General features: G+C 35.9%; 1 protein-coding gene across 1 annotated transcript; it reads left to right on the top strand.

Moving 5' to 3' along the window:
* Positions 1-15,965: 15,965 nt before the first annotated feature.
* On the top strand, positions 15,966-16,286 carry LOC149262991 (uncharacterized). Its single transcript, XM_089384878.1, has one exon. It carries the CDS (start codon positions 15,966-15,968, stop codon positions 16,284-16,286), a length of 321 nt encoding a protein of 106 aa, XP_089241004.1.
* Positions 16,287-16,560: the final 274 nt, after the last annotated feature.

A 16,560-nucleotide genomic window follows, 5' to 3' on the forward strand; every position in this document is an offset into this window, starting at 1 on the left:
AGCTTAGAGAAGACAGTGAATGTGAAGACAATAGTGTCTCACGAAGAAGAAGAGGAAGGAACAGCAGCAAATAATCCTTGCTTGGTGGCTCCTCCTCCACCACAGTAAGTAGAACAATCCACACCACAAGTTGGAATTCGAACAGCCTTGAGAAGTCAAGGAAGTGCTTCTCCAAGCACACCACAGGCATCAGAAATACCCTCAAGTTTGGATGGAACTCCAAGCACACCAAGAAACCAAGATTCAGAAATCTGAATGAGATTTATGAACAAGGAGAGGTAAGTAACAATACCGGTCTGAATTCATTATTCGCTTTGTATTGTCATGTTGATGACCCAGTTCATTTTGAAGATGCTGTAAATGAAGATAAATGGATTAAAGCAATGAATGAAGAAATTGGTGCAATTGAGAAGAGTAAAACATGGGAGTTAGTGGACCTCCCTGAAGGCAAAGATGCCATTGGAGTTAAGTGGGTCTATAAGACCAAAAGTAATGCTGAAGGCAAGATTGACAGGCACAAAGCAAGACTTGTTGTGAAAGGCTACAAGTAGCAACAAGGCAAAGACTATGATGAAACCTTTGCACCAGTAGCAAGGATGGAAACAGTCAGAACAGTGTTGTCTATTGCAGCACAACACAAACGGAATAGTTATCAGATGGATGTTAAATCTGCATTCCTGAATGAGTGTTAAAAGAAGAGGTTTATGTTGAACAACCTCCAGGCTATGAAGTTGAAAGCCAAGAGCATAAGGTATGCAAACTGAAGAAGGCTCTTTATGGGCTGAAGAAAGCTCCAAGAGCATGGTACAACAGAATAGATGCTTATCCGATTGAGAATGGGTTTGATAAGTGTGATGGTGAACCCACACTCTACATAAAGGAGAATGACGGTAAGATTCTTATTGTTGTTTTATAGGTAGATGATTTGATTTTTACTAGCAATGATACCTCTCCCATAGCTAATTTTAAAGCAGTCATGAAAAGTGAATTTGAAATGACTGACTTGGGCTTCTTAAGATATTTTCTTGGAATTAAAGTAGACCAAAGTGCAAACGGTGTTTTCATTTCTCAAGTTAAATATGTAGAAGCAATGTTGAAGAGATTTAACATGCAGAACAGCAAGGCAGCTGTGACTCCAACTGTAATGGGGTTGAAATTGACCAAAGAAGACAGCAGCAAGGATTTTGATCCAAAAATGTACAAGAGCATAGTTGGCAGCCTTATGTACTTGACTGCAAATAGGCTGGACATTATGCATGCTATGAGTTTAATCTCCAGATTTATGGAAAAACCGAAAGAGACTCATTGGCAGGCAGCCAAGAGGATTCTAAGGTATGTGAATGGAACGAAGGGGTTTGGTATTTTATACTCCTCTTCTGAAAGTTTCATGTTGACAGGTTACACTGACAGTGATTGGGCTAGAAGTGTTGATGATAGCAAAAGCACATCGGGATATGTGTTTCATATGGGATTGGGAGCCATCTCACGGGCTTCCAAGAAGCAACCAGTTGTGTCTTTGTCAATAGCAGAGGCAGAGTATGTGACAACAACAGCAACAACATGCCAAGTAGTGTGGCTGGGAAGAGTTCTCAGAGATTTGTGTCATGAACAAGAAAATGGCACAACCATTTACTGTGACAATAGCTTAGCAATAGTATTGTCTAAAAACTTTGTTTTTCATAAAAGGACAAAGCACATAGACACCAAATAGACAACAATTCTATTTTAGGCTAGAAGAATGATAGAGAGTTCCTTTTTGTAATGCACAGCAGTGCTGAGACTGTAATTTTCAGATAGTGAAAAATCAGTTTGTGGAACTGAAGCGTTCCTGTTGTAATCCCTCTGTTAAGAGGAAGATGCTCTTCAGCATAATCTTTTGTGAAAATCCCTCTATGTGAGGAAGATGAATTTGTATCAGTTGGTTTACTGTTTATAAATAGAAGTTTTATTTGTGCGTTGCTGTTACGCCATAACCAGAAAATAATCTTGACGCCAAAACAGAGTGTTTCTGATACACGAGTTTCAGCATTGCTGAAACACCTTTGCTGATACACGAGTTTGAGCATTGCTGAAACACTGTTGCTGATACACTGCAAACAACAACTGACGAAACTACATTGCTGAAACACCGTATTCCGCAAACGATTTTTATTTCCGCTGTGTTAAAATAGAGTATTGTTCTGTTTTTTCAGTTTTGTTTAGAATTATTAGAAATTCCAACAAAAACGATGTGTCTGCTGTCTTGCATGCTTATTCGTCGTTATTCATGCTTATTCATCGTTATTAGTGTGAAAAGTTTAATCCCTTATAGTAATCCCGTCCACATGCATTCTTGACATTAACAGTGATGCACATTATGAATGTTTTTCTCTTTTGGGTAATCACTACAAAATGCATTGGTTACAAAATACATTGGTTTCTTCACATTGCCATAAACAAGTGTAATATGGTCCTCCGTTTTAATGGAATATGTGAGTAACATTTAGCACTTTCAAGTGAATTACAGTTTCAATTCTGGTTATATGGTATGGTGATCAAGTGGCATCATTCAAGTATTATTACAACGACAAAATTGTGATGAATGTTTGTGTCTAAAACACTCATCTTTCTAAATGACATGTTATTACATTCCACAATCTCATTGTATTGAATGATTATTGTTACGTGACCTAGTATTACTTTTCACTATACTTAATGATTATTGTTACAAAATGTTTATATTGTTACAAAATGTTAAGGTTTATAATATTAATTTTGAGTTTAATATTAAATTTATATATCAGTAAAGTGTTTAATAATAATTTTATGGTTTATATTATTAATCTGAATTTGTTAAAAATATTAAGTTATATAATACTAATCTTAAAATTTATAATATTAATTTTAAGGTTTATAATATTAATCTTATGGTTTATAATATTAATAATATATTTTATAATATTAATAATATATTTTATAATATTAATATTAAGAGTTAATATTAATATTACATTTTATAATATTAATGTGAGGGTTTTAATATTAATCCTAGTGTTCATAATCTCTACAGTTCATAAAATTAATTCTAAGCTTTGCAATATTGATCTTAGGGTTTGTAAGATTAATGCTACGTTTTATCATATTAGTTATGGTTTATAATATTAATTTTAGGGTTTGTAATATTAATATTACGGTTTATAACATTGGGTTTTATGATAATTTGGTTGATATACTTGGTTTAGTACTATAGCTAATCTTAGGGTTTCTAACGTGAGGTTTTATAATATAATTATTAGGGTTTATAATATTCGATTTTATAATATTAGAGTTTATATAGTTTGTTTGATGGTACGGTGTAATATTGTGACATTGCAATGGGACATAAATATATCCAATGTGGCATTGCAAAAACTATTGTCTCAATATGACAACCAATCACATAATCATATAACATAGGATTATACATTCGATGATTAATATACTAAAACTTAGTAGTATAAACCCTAATATTAATATATTAACCCTTAAATCCTAGGATTATAAACATAGAATTAATATTATAAACCCTATTGTTAATATTAAACCCTATAACTGATATCGTAAGCCCTAATGTTAATATTAAACCTTATAATTGATATTTTGAACCCTGAAATTATTTTTAAAAACCCAAGGATTAATATTATAAGCCACAAGACTATAACCCTAGGATTGTAAACCTTAGTATGAATATATTAAACACTAAGAGTATAAACCTTATGATTATAAACCCTAATAATAATATAATAAACCCTAATATTATAAACCCTATGTTTAATGTGTTAATCCTAACATATTTTCTACGCCAAATTGCAACAAGTATTGTCTCAATGTGACAATTAATGTGAAAATAATTGTGGCAATGTTACATAACATTGCAATATTTTCAATATTGTATTGTAACATTACAAAACTGGGGTTTAATATTAGGATTTGTAATATTAGGGTTTCTTTTATTAAGACTAAGGTTTAATATTAATAATATGGTTTATAATATGAATCTTATGGTTTAATATATTAAACATAGGGTTTACTATATTAATCTTATGTAACAACCTCAAGTCAAAAGGTCATGTAATAAAGTTAATAAAGAAAAAAATAAGACCAAGGTCATGGGACACCTATTCCAAGCTCAGTGTTGGGAAAAATATCTTAGTGAGCATCACTTGTTGCTTATTATGGCTAAGGGGAAATTGACAAATCCATTGGAAAAAGATTTGAAAAGGAAAAAACGCATTGTTGAAATTTTATTTATGAAAATAAAATAAATTAGGATAAAATGAAGCTCAAAGGTCACAATTTGCACGTCATGAGGAAATTGAAGGAAAATAGAGGAAACTTGAATAAATTAGAGGTGTCAATAATAAAATGGATTTAGAGGATTAGTTTGGATCCTTTTGCCAGCTATGTTTTGGAATTGGTTTCAAAAAGGAGAAGAGTGCCAAGAGGAGAAAGCAAGGAAAGGAAGGGAAATGATAGGAAAGGAAAGTAAAGGATCAAGCAAGGAAAGGTTGGATCGAGTAGCTTCAATGCGAATACTTGTAGTTAACAAGTTGCATGTATTATTTCCTAGTTGGTTTTGGCATGTGTGATATATGCATGTGTCTATCTAGTTCATTTGTTGTCATTGGCATGGGTTTCCCTAGTTTGATAGTGGTTTCCGCCTTCCCTTTCCATTTCCAAATAGCGATGGTGTGATTGGATTCATTTTGGTTTATCTTTTGATTTCCATAAGGTTTTGTGATCTAGGTGAGGTGGTCTCAGGAAAATCCCAAGTGTTGGGGGTGAAGATGGTTTTCTCCACGAAGCCCTCAACAGGTGGGTGGAGATAGGAAAATTCCTCAAGGAATGGTTAGGGAATTATGAGACATCCAAGCTTGGTTTTGTTTTCTAACCTGGGACCGGTTTAGGTGAGATCACAATAGTGTGAGGGTGGAGGTGGTTTAACCTCTGGATTCCATTTATGCATTGGTTTATCCTATGAAATTTCCCATTCATTTTTGGAATATGGCATGGGGGTGACTGACTAAGAGAAATATTTGGTTCAACTCAATCTATGGTTTGGTGGTATGTGGAACTTCATGACTTTGTCTTTTGCACATGAATGTTAAGATCTCTTTCCCCTTGTAACTCATCAATAATTATTCTTTTTTCGAAGTGGATTTAATTATTATTCTATCATTGTTATTTATCTAGTTATATGCTGGTTATAAGCATGGTTTTATGGTAGATTCAAGTTGTGGCTCTTATCATTTATTTACTTGTAAATAATTCGTTAATAAATTCATGGCCTAATAGATGATCTTAAAGCTATTGTTAGGTGGAATTATACCTTCTTGATGCTTCCGATATAAGTTTCAGATCTCTATGTTTAGATGTGCATTCATATCTTGTACATTTCATGTTCATCATGTGTTTGACAGAATCCCTGTCATGGTTAGACATGGTTAGGTCAAGTCCTTGATTAAGTTTGGTGTTAGAGGCTTTATCCTTGTGTCATTTATCATTCTGGAAAGTTTTTTCAAGTTCTGGGTAGTGGTCTAGATACTATCCCTAAGGAAGTGGCTTAAATCCCATAGTCTATGGCACAAAACTGGGTTAAAAAGTCTGCACACACTACCTTGCAGGCTTGTGCAAGGAAATAGAGGGTTACAATCGAATTTAGTTAGTGTTATTCTAATGTATGGGAGTGTAGGTAAGTGAAAAATCAAGTTAACTCAGGGTTTGGGCACATGGAAGGTTGGCTTAGCCCTTGGGGGTCTTGTAGCACCTGAGGGAAGTCATTAAGGTCTTTTTTTATCAACTCCATTTCCTTAAGGTTATTTAGGAGGTTTATTCATTTCATAGTATCCATAAACTCATGTTTACCTTGGAAGGTCTTTTAAAGTGGGTAGTTATGGGAGGAGGCATTACATAGTGGTATCAAAGCATGGTTCAAACACTTGGACCAGATGGGCTAGATGCATGTTGTTAGGAATGCACTGTCATGGTAATGGTTTTCATGTATGAGGTCATGGTATGTAGTTGGTATTATCTTGCATGATGTTGGCATATGATGTGGCTAATATTATAAATGTATCGTGCTAATGTGGCCTGATATTACAGATGAGATAAGCCTCCCCTGAAAGTCATTGAGGTATGGTTTTGATTATGATGTCTATTTGGTTTATCTGACGTGACATACTTGTAGGAAAAATAGAATCAGAGATGAAGAGAAAAATGGTAAGCTATAGTTGATGCGACTCTCCCTATAGATCAGTTAGGAAACATGGAGATGGGGTATTCTCTTGGTATATGAGATACATTGAAGAGTTTGGGGGCAGATATCAGAAGTTGAAAGGAGAACAATGACAAGTTGTTTGAGTCTCATGAAAGACTTGCAAAGGCTCAGAAAAAGAAGGAAGAGGTAAATGTGGTGATCCTTTAGAGTTTGTCAGACTTACAGAGAGAAGGATAATTAAGGATTAGTTAATAACAAAAAGAGAATACTAATGGTGCCTATGGTGGCAGGTCTCTGTTAGGATATAGGTGTAATATGCCTTCACTACAGTAAGCTTGTATTGATTAGAATGGTGGAAAAATACATGAAAAATACAGGAACAATGATGTAAATGAATAATTGCTAATAAATAAATAAATAGAGCATAGGTACTTGGAATGAGACACCTAGAAATGAGAATCTTTCCAAAACAAAAGAATATAATCTCATAGGTAAATGAGATTGGGTAATTCTTTCATGATAAGGAATCTAGATAAAATTCTAGATAAGCTTAATGGATGGGAGAGAAAGATCCATTAAGTTTCTTAGTTGGAGAAAGATGCTAAGCTTGAAAAAAACATAAAAGCACTGTGGGAGAGAAACACATGCTTTTATGGAAAAGCCTAAGAAAATGGATAAAAAATATAAACAAATGTGGGATGCTGCTAAAACGAATGTTTATCATGAAAACAAAGTATTAAATACTTGATGAAAAAATATAAATGGGAGAGATTGGTGGCAAGGAGAACTCGGGTCGGGGGTGAATTGAGGAGAACAGTTCTAGGTTGGGTGGTGAGTAGGTGTGAACTTCCAAGTACTCTTGAGATTATTTATTTTCATTTTATTATGTATTATATGATTTTATTCAATTTGGTTAGGCACCTGTTGTGCTGAACGGAAATACTTAATATTATGTGTCGAATTAATGTTGTATGGTGTAAGAGGTATGTTAGCTTTTCTGAGTGACAAAAAACATTGTATTAAGTAGAATGTTGTTTTATTTTACATACATGTAGAAGGGATGTGGTCACCATGATTGTATTCCGTATAATTTTGTTTTATTTTATATGCATGCATAAAAGATGTGGCTACCATGCTGAAATAGTAGTTTACATTAATTACTAAAGACTGAGAGGTTGTAATTAATAATGATTGGATGTTCAGTTAGAGGGAATTTTGGATATTATAAGCCCTATTGACCATATATAGAATTCCCTGAGAAAATACCACTGAAATGTAAATTATGTGCTTAGGATTCTTCATTAAATATGAACCCTCTGATTTGACTTTATAACTATGATGTTAATGGGGAAAATAATAGACCTGAGTATTTAACATAGGATGGCCGAGAAGAACTTCATGCATAAGAATGAAAAGAAAAATAAAAGATAAAAATGGGTATTGGTTTAAAGGATGTACATAGATTTGAGCACTAGACGATAGCAGTTTGTTCTGAAAATGAAAAGGTACAGGAAATGGACATTACCATGTATACATATTATAATAGAAGACAATAATGACACTGAGGAATAATGGAATTCTGCTATGGCTAAAGAATGGAATGGAGTCTAGTATAATCAAGCCAAATCAACAATATATATGCGTTGTTTTTCAGAAAATGAGTAAATTATGAATAGCTACACATAGAAAAATTGGTAAAATAGAAGTTGAGTGTTTTAGAAATACTAGGAAAGTTTATAAACAGAATATGGTAACGCCAAGATACATGCAAACTCTGGTATTTTCTTCAGAACAATACCAAGGATCTGAAAGTCTATCATTAAAATAATGACGTTGTATAATAAAACGTATTGGTTACTAACTCATAAAAGGGAGGAGTAAGAGAAACACATTCTATAATAGTGAGATAAAATATTAACACGAGAAATAATAGTAACAACAGCTTAGCCTATTTGTTACCATGTCGATTTGTATATCGCAATTGCTAAACTTCTAAAAATTGGAACCACCGATCTAACTCAAAATATTCATAGCCATTCAAAATGAAAATTTCTAGAGTGTAATAGATTGCAGTTGTTTGACATGATAGCCAAATACAATACACAGAAATGAGGACAGAGTAAAGCATTCAAGCGAAAAATTCAATCAATAACAACTTCCAATAGCCCGTTATGGCGATGCAATGAAAAATAAAATGTAACCCATCCACTTGAGGTGGTGACATATGAAGTATATTCTACAATAAAGAGAAATGGCTAAGGAAGTTCTAAAATTTCAGATTAACATCTCAAACTTTCATAGCCATCATTATTCAATGATGTTACCAATTAATTAATGAAAGGGAAGTAGTATCAGATCAATATCAACGAGTTCAATCTTGATAAGGCCTACAAAATCGAGACTATGCAATTAGGTAGACTTCAATTTAACAGATTACAATCAGTGGGTTTAGCATGCAGCGAAAGCAATTATGGATAGAAGCTATTAGTTGAAAATTCGCTGGAAATGGATGCCCATATAAATTTTTGCAACAATAAGCTTCGACCACATGCCAATTTTTATTTTTCTGTATCTTAAGAAGCATGGCGAAAGTAACTATGCTGGAATTCCCAGCGAGGAGTGGTAACAATCCTGTAATGGCCCAAATCCTAAAATTATTAATTAATGGAACCCACACATGGTATAAACCCCATAAATATAGCAAAACTCTATATGAATAAAGTTTACTTGCAAGATGCAGAATAAAGACACCCATGTAAGTGTTTCTAAGCTTATACCTTTAAATTAATGCAGGAAATATAAAGAATCCATCGAAGAGGACGCAAGTTACTTGTTGGAAAGAGGATTAACGTGACAGTTGTGTATGAGTCTCTATTGCAAGAGTACATAAATTAGGAAGTATATATATAAAAGTAATCCAAGAAATGAAAACTAAGAGTTGGTAACTCAAATCGATAAAAATGACTAGTGGAAAGGGGAAACCCTCGCTCCACCAATTACCAAACTAACTTTGCTTGGGGAGAGGATAGTTTTAGTTGTATTTCTAAATTATCTCTATTTTGTTGGGAAAAAAGTTAATGCATCCTATATTTGTTGTGAGAGGATTTATGAGTCAGTTGGATTCTCTTAGTTATAAAATTATATGCTCGTTCAGGATATTGGGTATGGTAGAGAGTGTAAGGAAATAATTATTTGTAATCTCGTGATTAATAATAAGATTGCCGATGCCTCTGTTAGGTGGACGTAGCCCAGATTGGTTGGGTGAACCACGTTAAATCACTGTGTCATTTGTGTATGGTTTTTTTTACTGTATTTGTCTTTTATTTTCCATTGTGCACTGTTATGCTCTAAAAATTGGTATCAAAGCATGTTGAGGAGCGAGTGCGTGCATGCGACAGAGTGGCAGGTGGAGTTTTTCCGAGATTTGGCGATTCACGCGGTTTCGGGTGAAACAGTCGCGCCAATATTAGGGCAGTGAACGGATTGACGCGGGTAATTAAGGAATAGGAGCGCCGATTGGTGCGAATCCGAGCTTGATAATTGCGCCAGAGCCCAATATCCGGATTGGCACGGATTCGAGGGGTTTAGTCACACCAATTTCATACTCTAACCGTTTTTGCTTCTGGTGTGGATCGTCTGCTGTTGAGGATGCGCCAAAACCCCTTAAGCACGCCAACCGAGGACTGTGTTGGTAAAACTACAATTTTTATTTGTTTTTTATTTATAATTTGCAGTCTGTATAGGCAGGGTGATTTTTTGATAAAGTAAAGGCAGTACAGTAGAAGGCGAAGGCAATTTTTTGTTAGATACTAATTTGATTGATTAACAAGTTGGAATTGGAGATTGTTTTTTGGTTGATACAATATGGAAAAAAATGAGAGTGCTGGTTTTGAAATCGAGAAGTTTAATGGCAAAAACAACTTTGAGATCTGGAAGGTGAAGATGTATGATCTACTTGTGCAACAAGGCATAGCGAAGGCGTTGATGGGAAAGTCCAAATAGCCTTACAACATGACAGATGATGAGTGGACTGAGATGGATGAAAGAGCAGTGAGTGCTATTCAGCTGTGTTTGGCGGATGATGTTTTGTTTAATATCGTCTCAGAGAAAACAACTACTGGTTTGTGGACGAAGCTTGAGAAGTTGTACATGACAAAATCCTTAACCAATAGGATTCTCCTAAAGCGATAGTTGTACAGTTTGCGAATGAAGGAAGGTATATCGATTACTGATCATTTGAATGTTTTTAATACTCTCCTAGTGCAATTAGAAAGTATAGAAGTAAAATTTGAATCAGAGGATAAAGCTATTACTTTATTGTGCTCGTTGCTCGAGTCATGGGATCATTTTGTTACTTCTATAAGTCTTAGTTCATCAGAAACCCTTGATTTTGATGATGAGGTTGCATCTTTGCTATATGAAGAAACAAGGAGAAGGTCAAATTTAGATACCTCTACATCAGAAGCAATGATGGTCAGAGGTCGTTCTAAAGAACAACACTTCAGCAGGAAAAGCGACTCACAGTCAAAGTCGAAAGGGAAGAAGAGTAAGGTAAAGTGTTGGTTTTGTGGGAAATCGGGGCATTTGAAGAAGGACTGCTGGAAGTGACAGCGAACTTCTAAAGAAGATTCTTCGATAGAGAAGAAGGAAGCAAACACAACAGATACAGGTTCGGCATCTGGTTCAGGTATGAGTGATGAAGTGTTATCAATTAATTTGTCAAATCATGATCAACAATGGTTGTTAGATTCCGGTGCATCAAACCACATGTGTATTCATAGAGAATGGTTTAAGACATATAGATCAATTAATGATGGAGTCATGTACATGGGTAATGATGTCACATGTAATATTGTGGGAATAGGGGGTATACAGCTGCAAATGTTTGATGGGAAAACCAAAATGTTAACTGATGTAAGACATGTACCAGATTTAAGGGGAAAATTTAATTTCACTAGGAGCACTTGACACAAATGGATATAAAACTGTAATTCAAGGTGGAGTAATGAAAATTTACAAAGGTATTTTACTAGTAATGAAAGCTAAGAAGGTAGGAAATATATTTCAGTTAGAAGGAAGAACAGGGTCAAATCATGTGTCTATGGTGTCTGAATGTGACAGTAGTTCCATTCGCTTATGGCATCAAAGGTTGGGCCATATGAGCGAAAGAGGGTTAAAAATTTTGGCTGATCGCAAGTTACTTCCTAATCTAAAGTCTGGAAAGTTAGATTTCTGTAAACATTGCCTGTTTGGAAAAAAAAGTAAGCAAAAGATTAAAACAGGCAAACATACTAGTAAAGGAATACTTGATTATATCCATTCAGATGTTTGGGGTTCAGCCCCTACAACCTCATATGGTGGCTCGTCATATTTTGTATCGTTTATTGATGATTTTTCTAGGAAAGTGTGGGTCTACATGTTGAAAAGGAAGTCTGATGTTTTTACAATTTTCATGCAGTTTAGAGCATTAGTAGAAAACATCACTGGTAGAACTATAAAATGTTTAAGAACTGACAATGGTGGTGAGTTTACTTCCAAGGAGTTTGAAAACTATTGCAAGGATGCAGGGATCGAGAGACATAAGACCACTGTTTATACTCCTCAGCAAAATGGAGTTGCTGAATGCATGAATATGACTCTTTTAGAGAGAGCAAGGAGTATGCTGAGTAACGCCGATTTGCTGAAGGAATTGTGGACAGAAGCGGTCGCTACAGCTTGTTATGTGATAAATCGATCACCATCCACAACGATAGGTTGTAAGATTCCTCAAGAGGTATGGAAAGGTCACCCTTGTGATTATTCTAAACTCAGAGTGTTTGGTTGTGATGCATATGCTCTAGTGCCTAAACATCAGCGAACTAAATTAGATCCAAAGTCAAAAAGGTATATCTTTGTTGGATATGGTGATGGAACAAAGGGATATAGATTGTGGGATCCTACTACCCGCAAGATCATCATCAACAAAGATGTAAAGTTTAATGAATCCTCTCTTGTACAGTTAGATAAAGATAATAGATTGAAACAGGATGATGTATCTGACTTTCAGCACATTCAGTTTGAAAGCACTTCTAATGATAGTCATGATGACAATAGTTCAGATACTAGTCATGAACAGGTTTCAGAATCAGATCATGAATAGGGTTCAGATGTAGATCATGAACAGGTCTCAAATGTTGATCATGAAGAAGTTCCTACGGATGGTAGTCATCCAATTGTGGAAGCACCAGAAACATCCTTAAGGAGGTCTACAAGAATCAAACACCCTCCTAAAAGGTATGATGATTATGTTACTTCAGTTGCATTTGCCGCTAATGACGATGAACCTCTGTGCTATCAGGAAGCTATAGAAGGTTCGAAAAGTGATAAGTGGAAAGCAGCCATGAAGGACGAAATGATGGCCTTAGGTAAGAATGGCACATGGGATCTGGTTGAACTTCCGAAAGACAGGAAAATTGTGGGATGTAAATGGGTTTTCAAGTAGAAACGGGGTGTGAATGATACTGAGGATAGGTACTAAGCGACGCTGGTCGCAAAAGTTTTTTCTCAGAAAGCAGGCATTGAATTTCATGAGATTTTTTCACCAGTTGTTAAAATAGTTTCAATTAGAATTGTGTTAGCATTAGTCGCTTTGCTTGATTTAGAATTGCAGCAACTAGATGTTAAGACTGCATTTTTACCTGGAGACTTAGATGAGGAAATTTATATGGAACAACCGGAAGGGTTTGTTCAGCATCGCAATAAGAAATTTGTCTTCAGGCTCAAGAAATCAATGTATGGCCTAAAGCAGTCACCTCGGCAATGGTACAAGAAGTTTGATTCTTTCATGTTGAGTCAGAAATATATAAGAAGTGAATATGATCATTGTGTTTATTTTAAGCAATTAAACGATGGCATGTTCATTATCTTAGTGTTATATGTTGACGATATGATTTTAGCAAGCGAAAGCATAGTGGAGATCAACAGGTTAAAGGCTCAGATGGCGAGGACGTTTGATATGAAAGATCTGGGAGCAGCAAGATAGATTTTGGGCATGGAGATTTTCAGAGACAGGAGCAATGGTAAGCTGTGGCTATCACAACAGAAGTATATTGAGAAAATACTCTTGAGGTTTGGTATGAAGTAGGATGTTTGATGTATGCGATTGTTTGTACTCGAGCAGATATTTCACATGCAGTTGGGGTTGTCAGTAGGTATATGGAAAATCCAGGTAAAGAACACTGGTTAGCAGTGAAATGGGTGTTTCGATACTTGAGAGGCACAAGTGATTATTGTATCACTTATAATAAAAGTAGTGAATTTGTTTGTGGATATGTTGATTTCGATTTTGTAGGTGATTTGGATAAGAGAAGGTCAACATCAGGGTATGTCTTTACTCTTGTAGGTGGAGCTATTAGCTGGATGTCAAAGCTACAAAACATTGTTGCTTTATCCACTACTGAAGCAGAATACATTGCTGCTTCTCATGCTTTCAAAGAAGCAATTTGGTTGAAAGGTTTGTTTGGCGAGTTTGGTAGGTTGCAAGACAACATCAAGTTATTTTGTGATAGTCAAAGTGCAATACATTTGGCTAAGAATCTGGCCTATCATAGTAAATCAAAGCATATACTAATCAAGTACCATTTTGTAAGATAGGTTATCACTGAAAGGGGAGTCTCTCTTGAAAAGGTGCATACAAAGGAGAACTGTGCAGACATGTTCATGAAACTAGTTTTGTTAGAGAAGCTACGTTGGTGTTTGGCTTCTCTTGGCTTGCAGAAAAGATAAAGATAATAAAGAAACAAGGTATCAGGCTAATTGTTGTCAAGGTGGAGATTGTTCAGATTTTAGATTTTAACAAATTCGGCAAAATCTCATGTATTTGAAAACAATAGGATTTGTTGCTAAATTAGCTCTATTTTGTTGGGAAAAAAGTTAATGCATCCTATAATTGTTGTGAGAGGATTTATAAGTCAGTTGGATTCTCTTAGTTATAAAATTATATGCCCATTTAGGATATTGGGTATGGTAGAGAGTGTAAGGAAATAATTATTTGTAATCTCCTGATTAATAATAAGATTGTCGATGCCTCTGTTTGGTGGACATAGCCCAGATTAGTTGGGTGAACCACGTTAAATGACTATGTCATTTGTGTATGGTTTTTTATACTATATTTGTGTTTTATTTTCCGCTATGCACTGTTATGCTCTAACATAAAAGAGAGGAAAGAGGTTGTTGGTATGCATACCCTACCAACTATAGAAACACTATTCCATGCTATGGGTTACGAACCTTTCCAAACAAAATTCAACCACAAATACACATAGATGCATCAGGCAAGAATGCTAAAGATGATACTCGGTTTAACCTTCGAGTATAGTAGGGAGCCTTACCTATTAAAAGGTCCTCAGTGGAAAAGACATTGTGCCAATAAGGGAGCACTACCAGAACCTTTGTTGAAACCTTGGTAAGAGGGATTGATGTCCATATACCTGGAAATCGACCTATTAACGTTAACTACAATAAACAGTTGAAAATAATTAATATTATTTTGTATTAATGGAGAAAATGGTTACATAGTTGTAACGTTCTCCCTAGTTTAGGATTAGTTCCTAGAGTTTAGGGGTTTGGTTGCAACTTCCTAATTCGTAGTATTGTATTTAATGATGTAATCTTTCATTGATGAATAATAGAGTGTACGAGAGTGATCTCTTTGTTCTGAGTGTAGTCTCCAGGTGCATGCCTCACCTGTGAGCTACATCTCCTTCTCTTTCAATTATGTTCACATTTTATCTTGGTATCAGAGCTCATATTGGGTGAGCCTGATCTTGTATCACCTCTTGTGACTGAAGTGCCTTTGTGGCCAGCTTGCCCTTGTGGCAGAATTTCCTCTGTGGTGTGAGGTGCCTCTGTGGCCGCGTGTACACAAGGAGCTTTGTGCTCAATTGAGCAGGTGGACTGCAGAGCACCTGGCTCGGACTGGATGTTTTTTTTCTCTGAGTAGAAAGGATATTGGCGTGCTTTTCGCGCTGACAGTAGCGCAAGGAGCGGAATTTGCGCGACTGTTTGTCTGTTAATCGCGTCAGAGCACCAAAATACTTGATTGGCGCAGAATTTCACGTAAAAATCGCGCCAACAAATTTTACTCTAACCAATTTTTTCTTAGCATGGATTTTTCGCTCGGGAACACGCCAATACGCTCGGGGATGCGTCAATCCACCTTCAAAGAGATCTGCGGGAAGCCTCATCTTCGTTTGGAGATTTGTGAAGGGAGAATATCAGAGAAGTTGCAGATTTATCCGGGAGAGGCAGATCGGATCAGTTTTGATCAGATCGATTTTTTGGCTGTATTGAAAAAAAAAAGACAGTGGATTTTCTCATTGGAGCACGAACGATTTTGTTGAGTCATTAGATATTGGCGGATCTGAATCGGTGACAGATCATTTTGAAAGGTATCAATTTTTTGTTGCTGTTGGGTAGATTCATTTCTTAGATCTGATCAGAATGAGTAATACGATGGAATCCTACCTCCACGAGTCTAGCAAGCTCGATGGATCTAACTTCACGAATTGGAAGTTTAAAATCCAAACCTTGCTTGAAGGTGTGAATGCTTGGTCCATAGTTACAGGTGATGAGTAGAGGGTGAATGTGGGGGCGCAGGAGCAAGACTGGGATAAGCGAGAGAACAAGGTGAAAGTTTTTCTGAAAATGTCCGTGAAGGACAACATTATCCCGCACATTGGGAGACTGTAAAATGTCCGCAGAGATCTGGACAAATATCAAAACTCTGTATCAGACCCAGAACACAAGCCGAGTTATGGCACTTAAAAGCAAGCTATTTTCGATGAGGATGAACGAAAATGAGACTGCTGCTGCATTTGTTGCTCGAATCAAAGATGTGAAAGATGCATTGGGAAACATCGGAGAGGCAGTGTCTAACTTTGATCTTGTTTCAATCACACTGAACGGGATGCGAGATGAATTTCAAATGTTCATCATTGTCTTGGCGACAAGGGAGAAAGCGCCTACATTTGATGATTTGACAAGGATCTTACTGCAAGAAGAGCAGCGGTGACAGAACTTGAACCCCCAGAATGATGATCTTGCGCTGATGGCGAAACGACGACCATTCAGAGGGAAGCAGCCACAACAACAATCACAACAGAAAGGAGGAACATTGCAAAAGCGTCCACATAAAGGTATGATTGAAAATAATTCTGTAAGGAAATGCTATTATTGTGGAAAGAACGGCCATATATAGAGTGTGTGCTTTAAGAAGCAGGCTGATGATGCAAAGAGGAAGCAGGCAAAGCACAGAGGATACTTTGTTGAAGATGATGTTGAAGAAG

Source organism: Pinus tabuliformis, chromosome 6, assembly GCF_031772625.1.
Source record: "Pinus tabuliformis cultivar Carrire ecotype Pingquan chromosome 6, CPIR1, whole genome shotgun sequence".
Lineage (NCBI taxonomy): Eukaryota > Viridiplantae > Streptophyta > Pinopsida > Pinales > Pinaceae > Pinus > Pinus tabuliformis.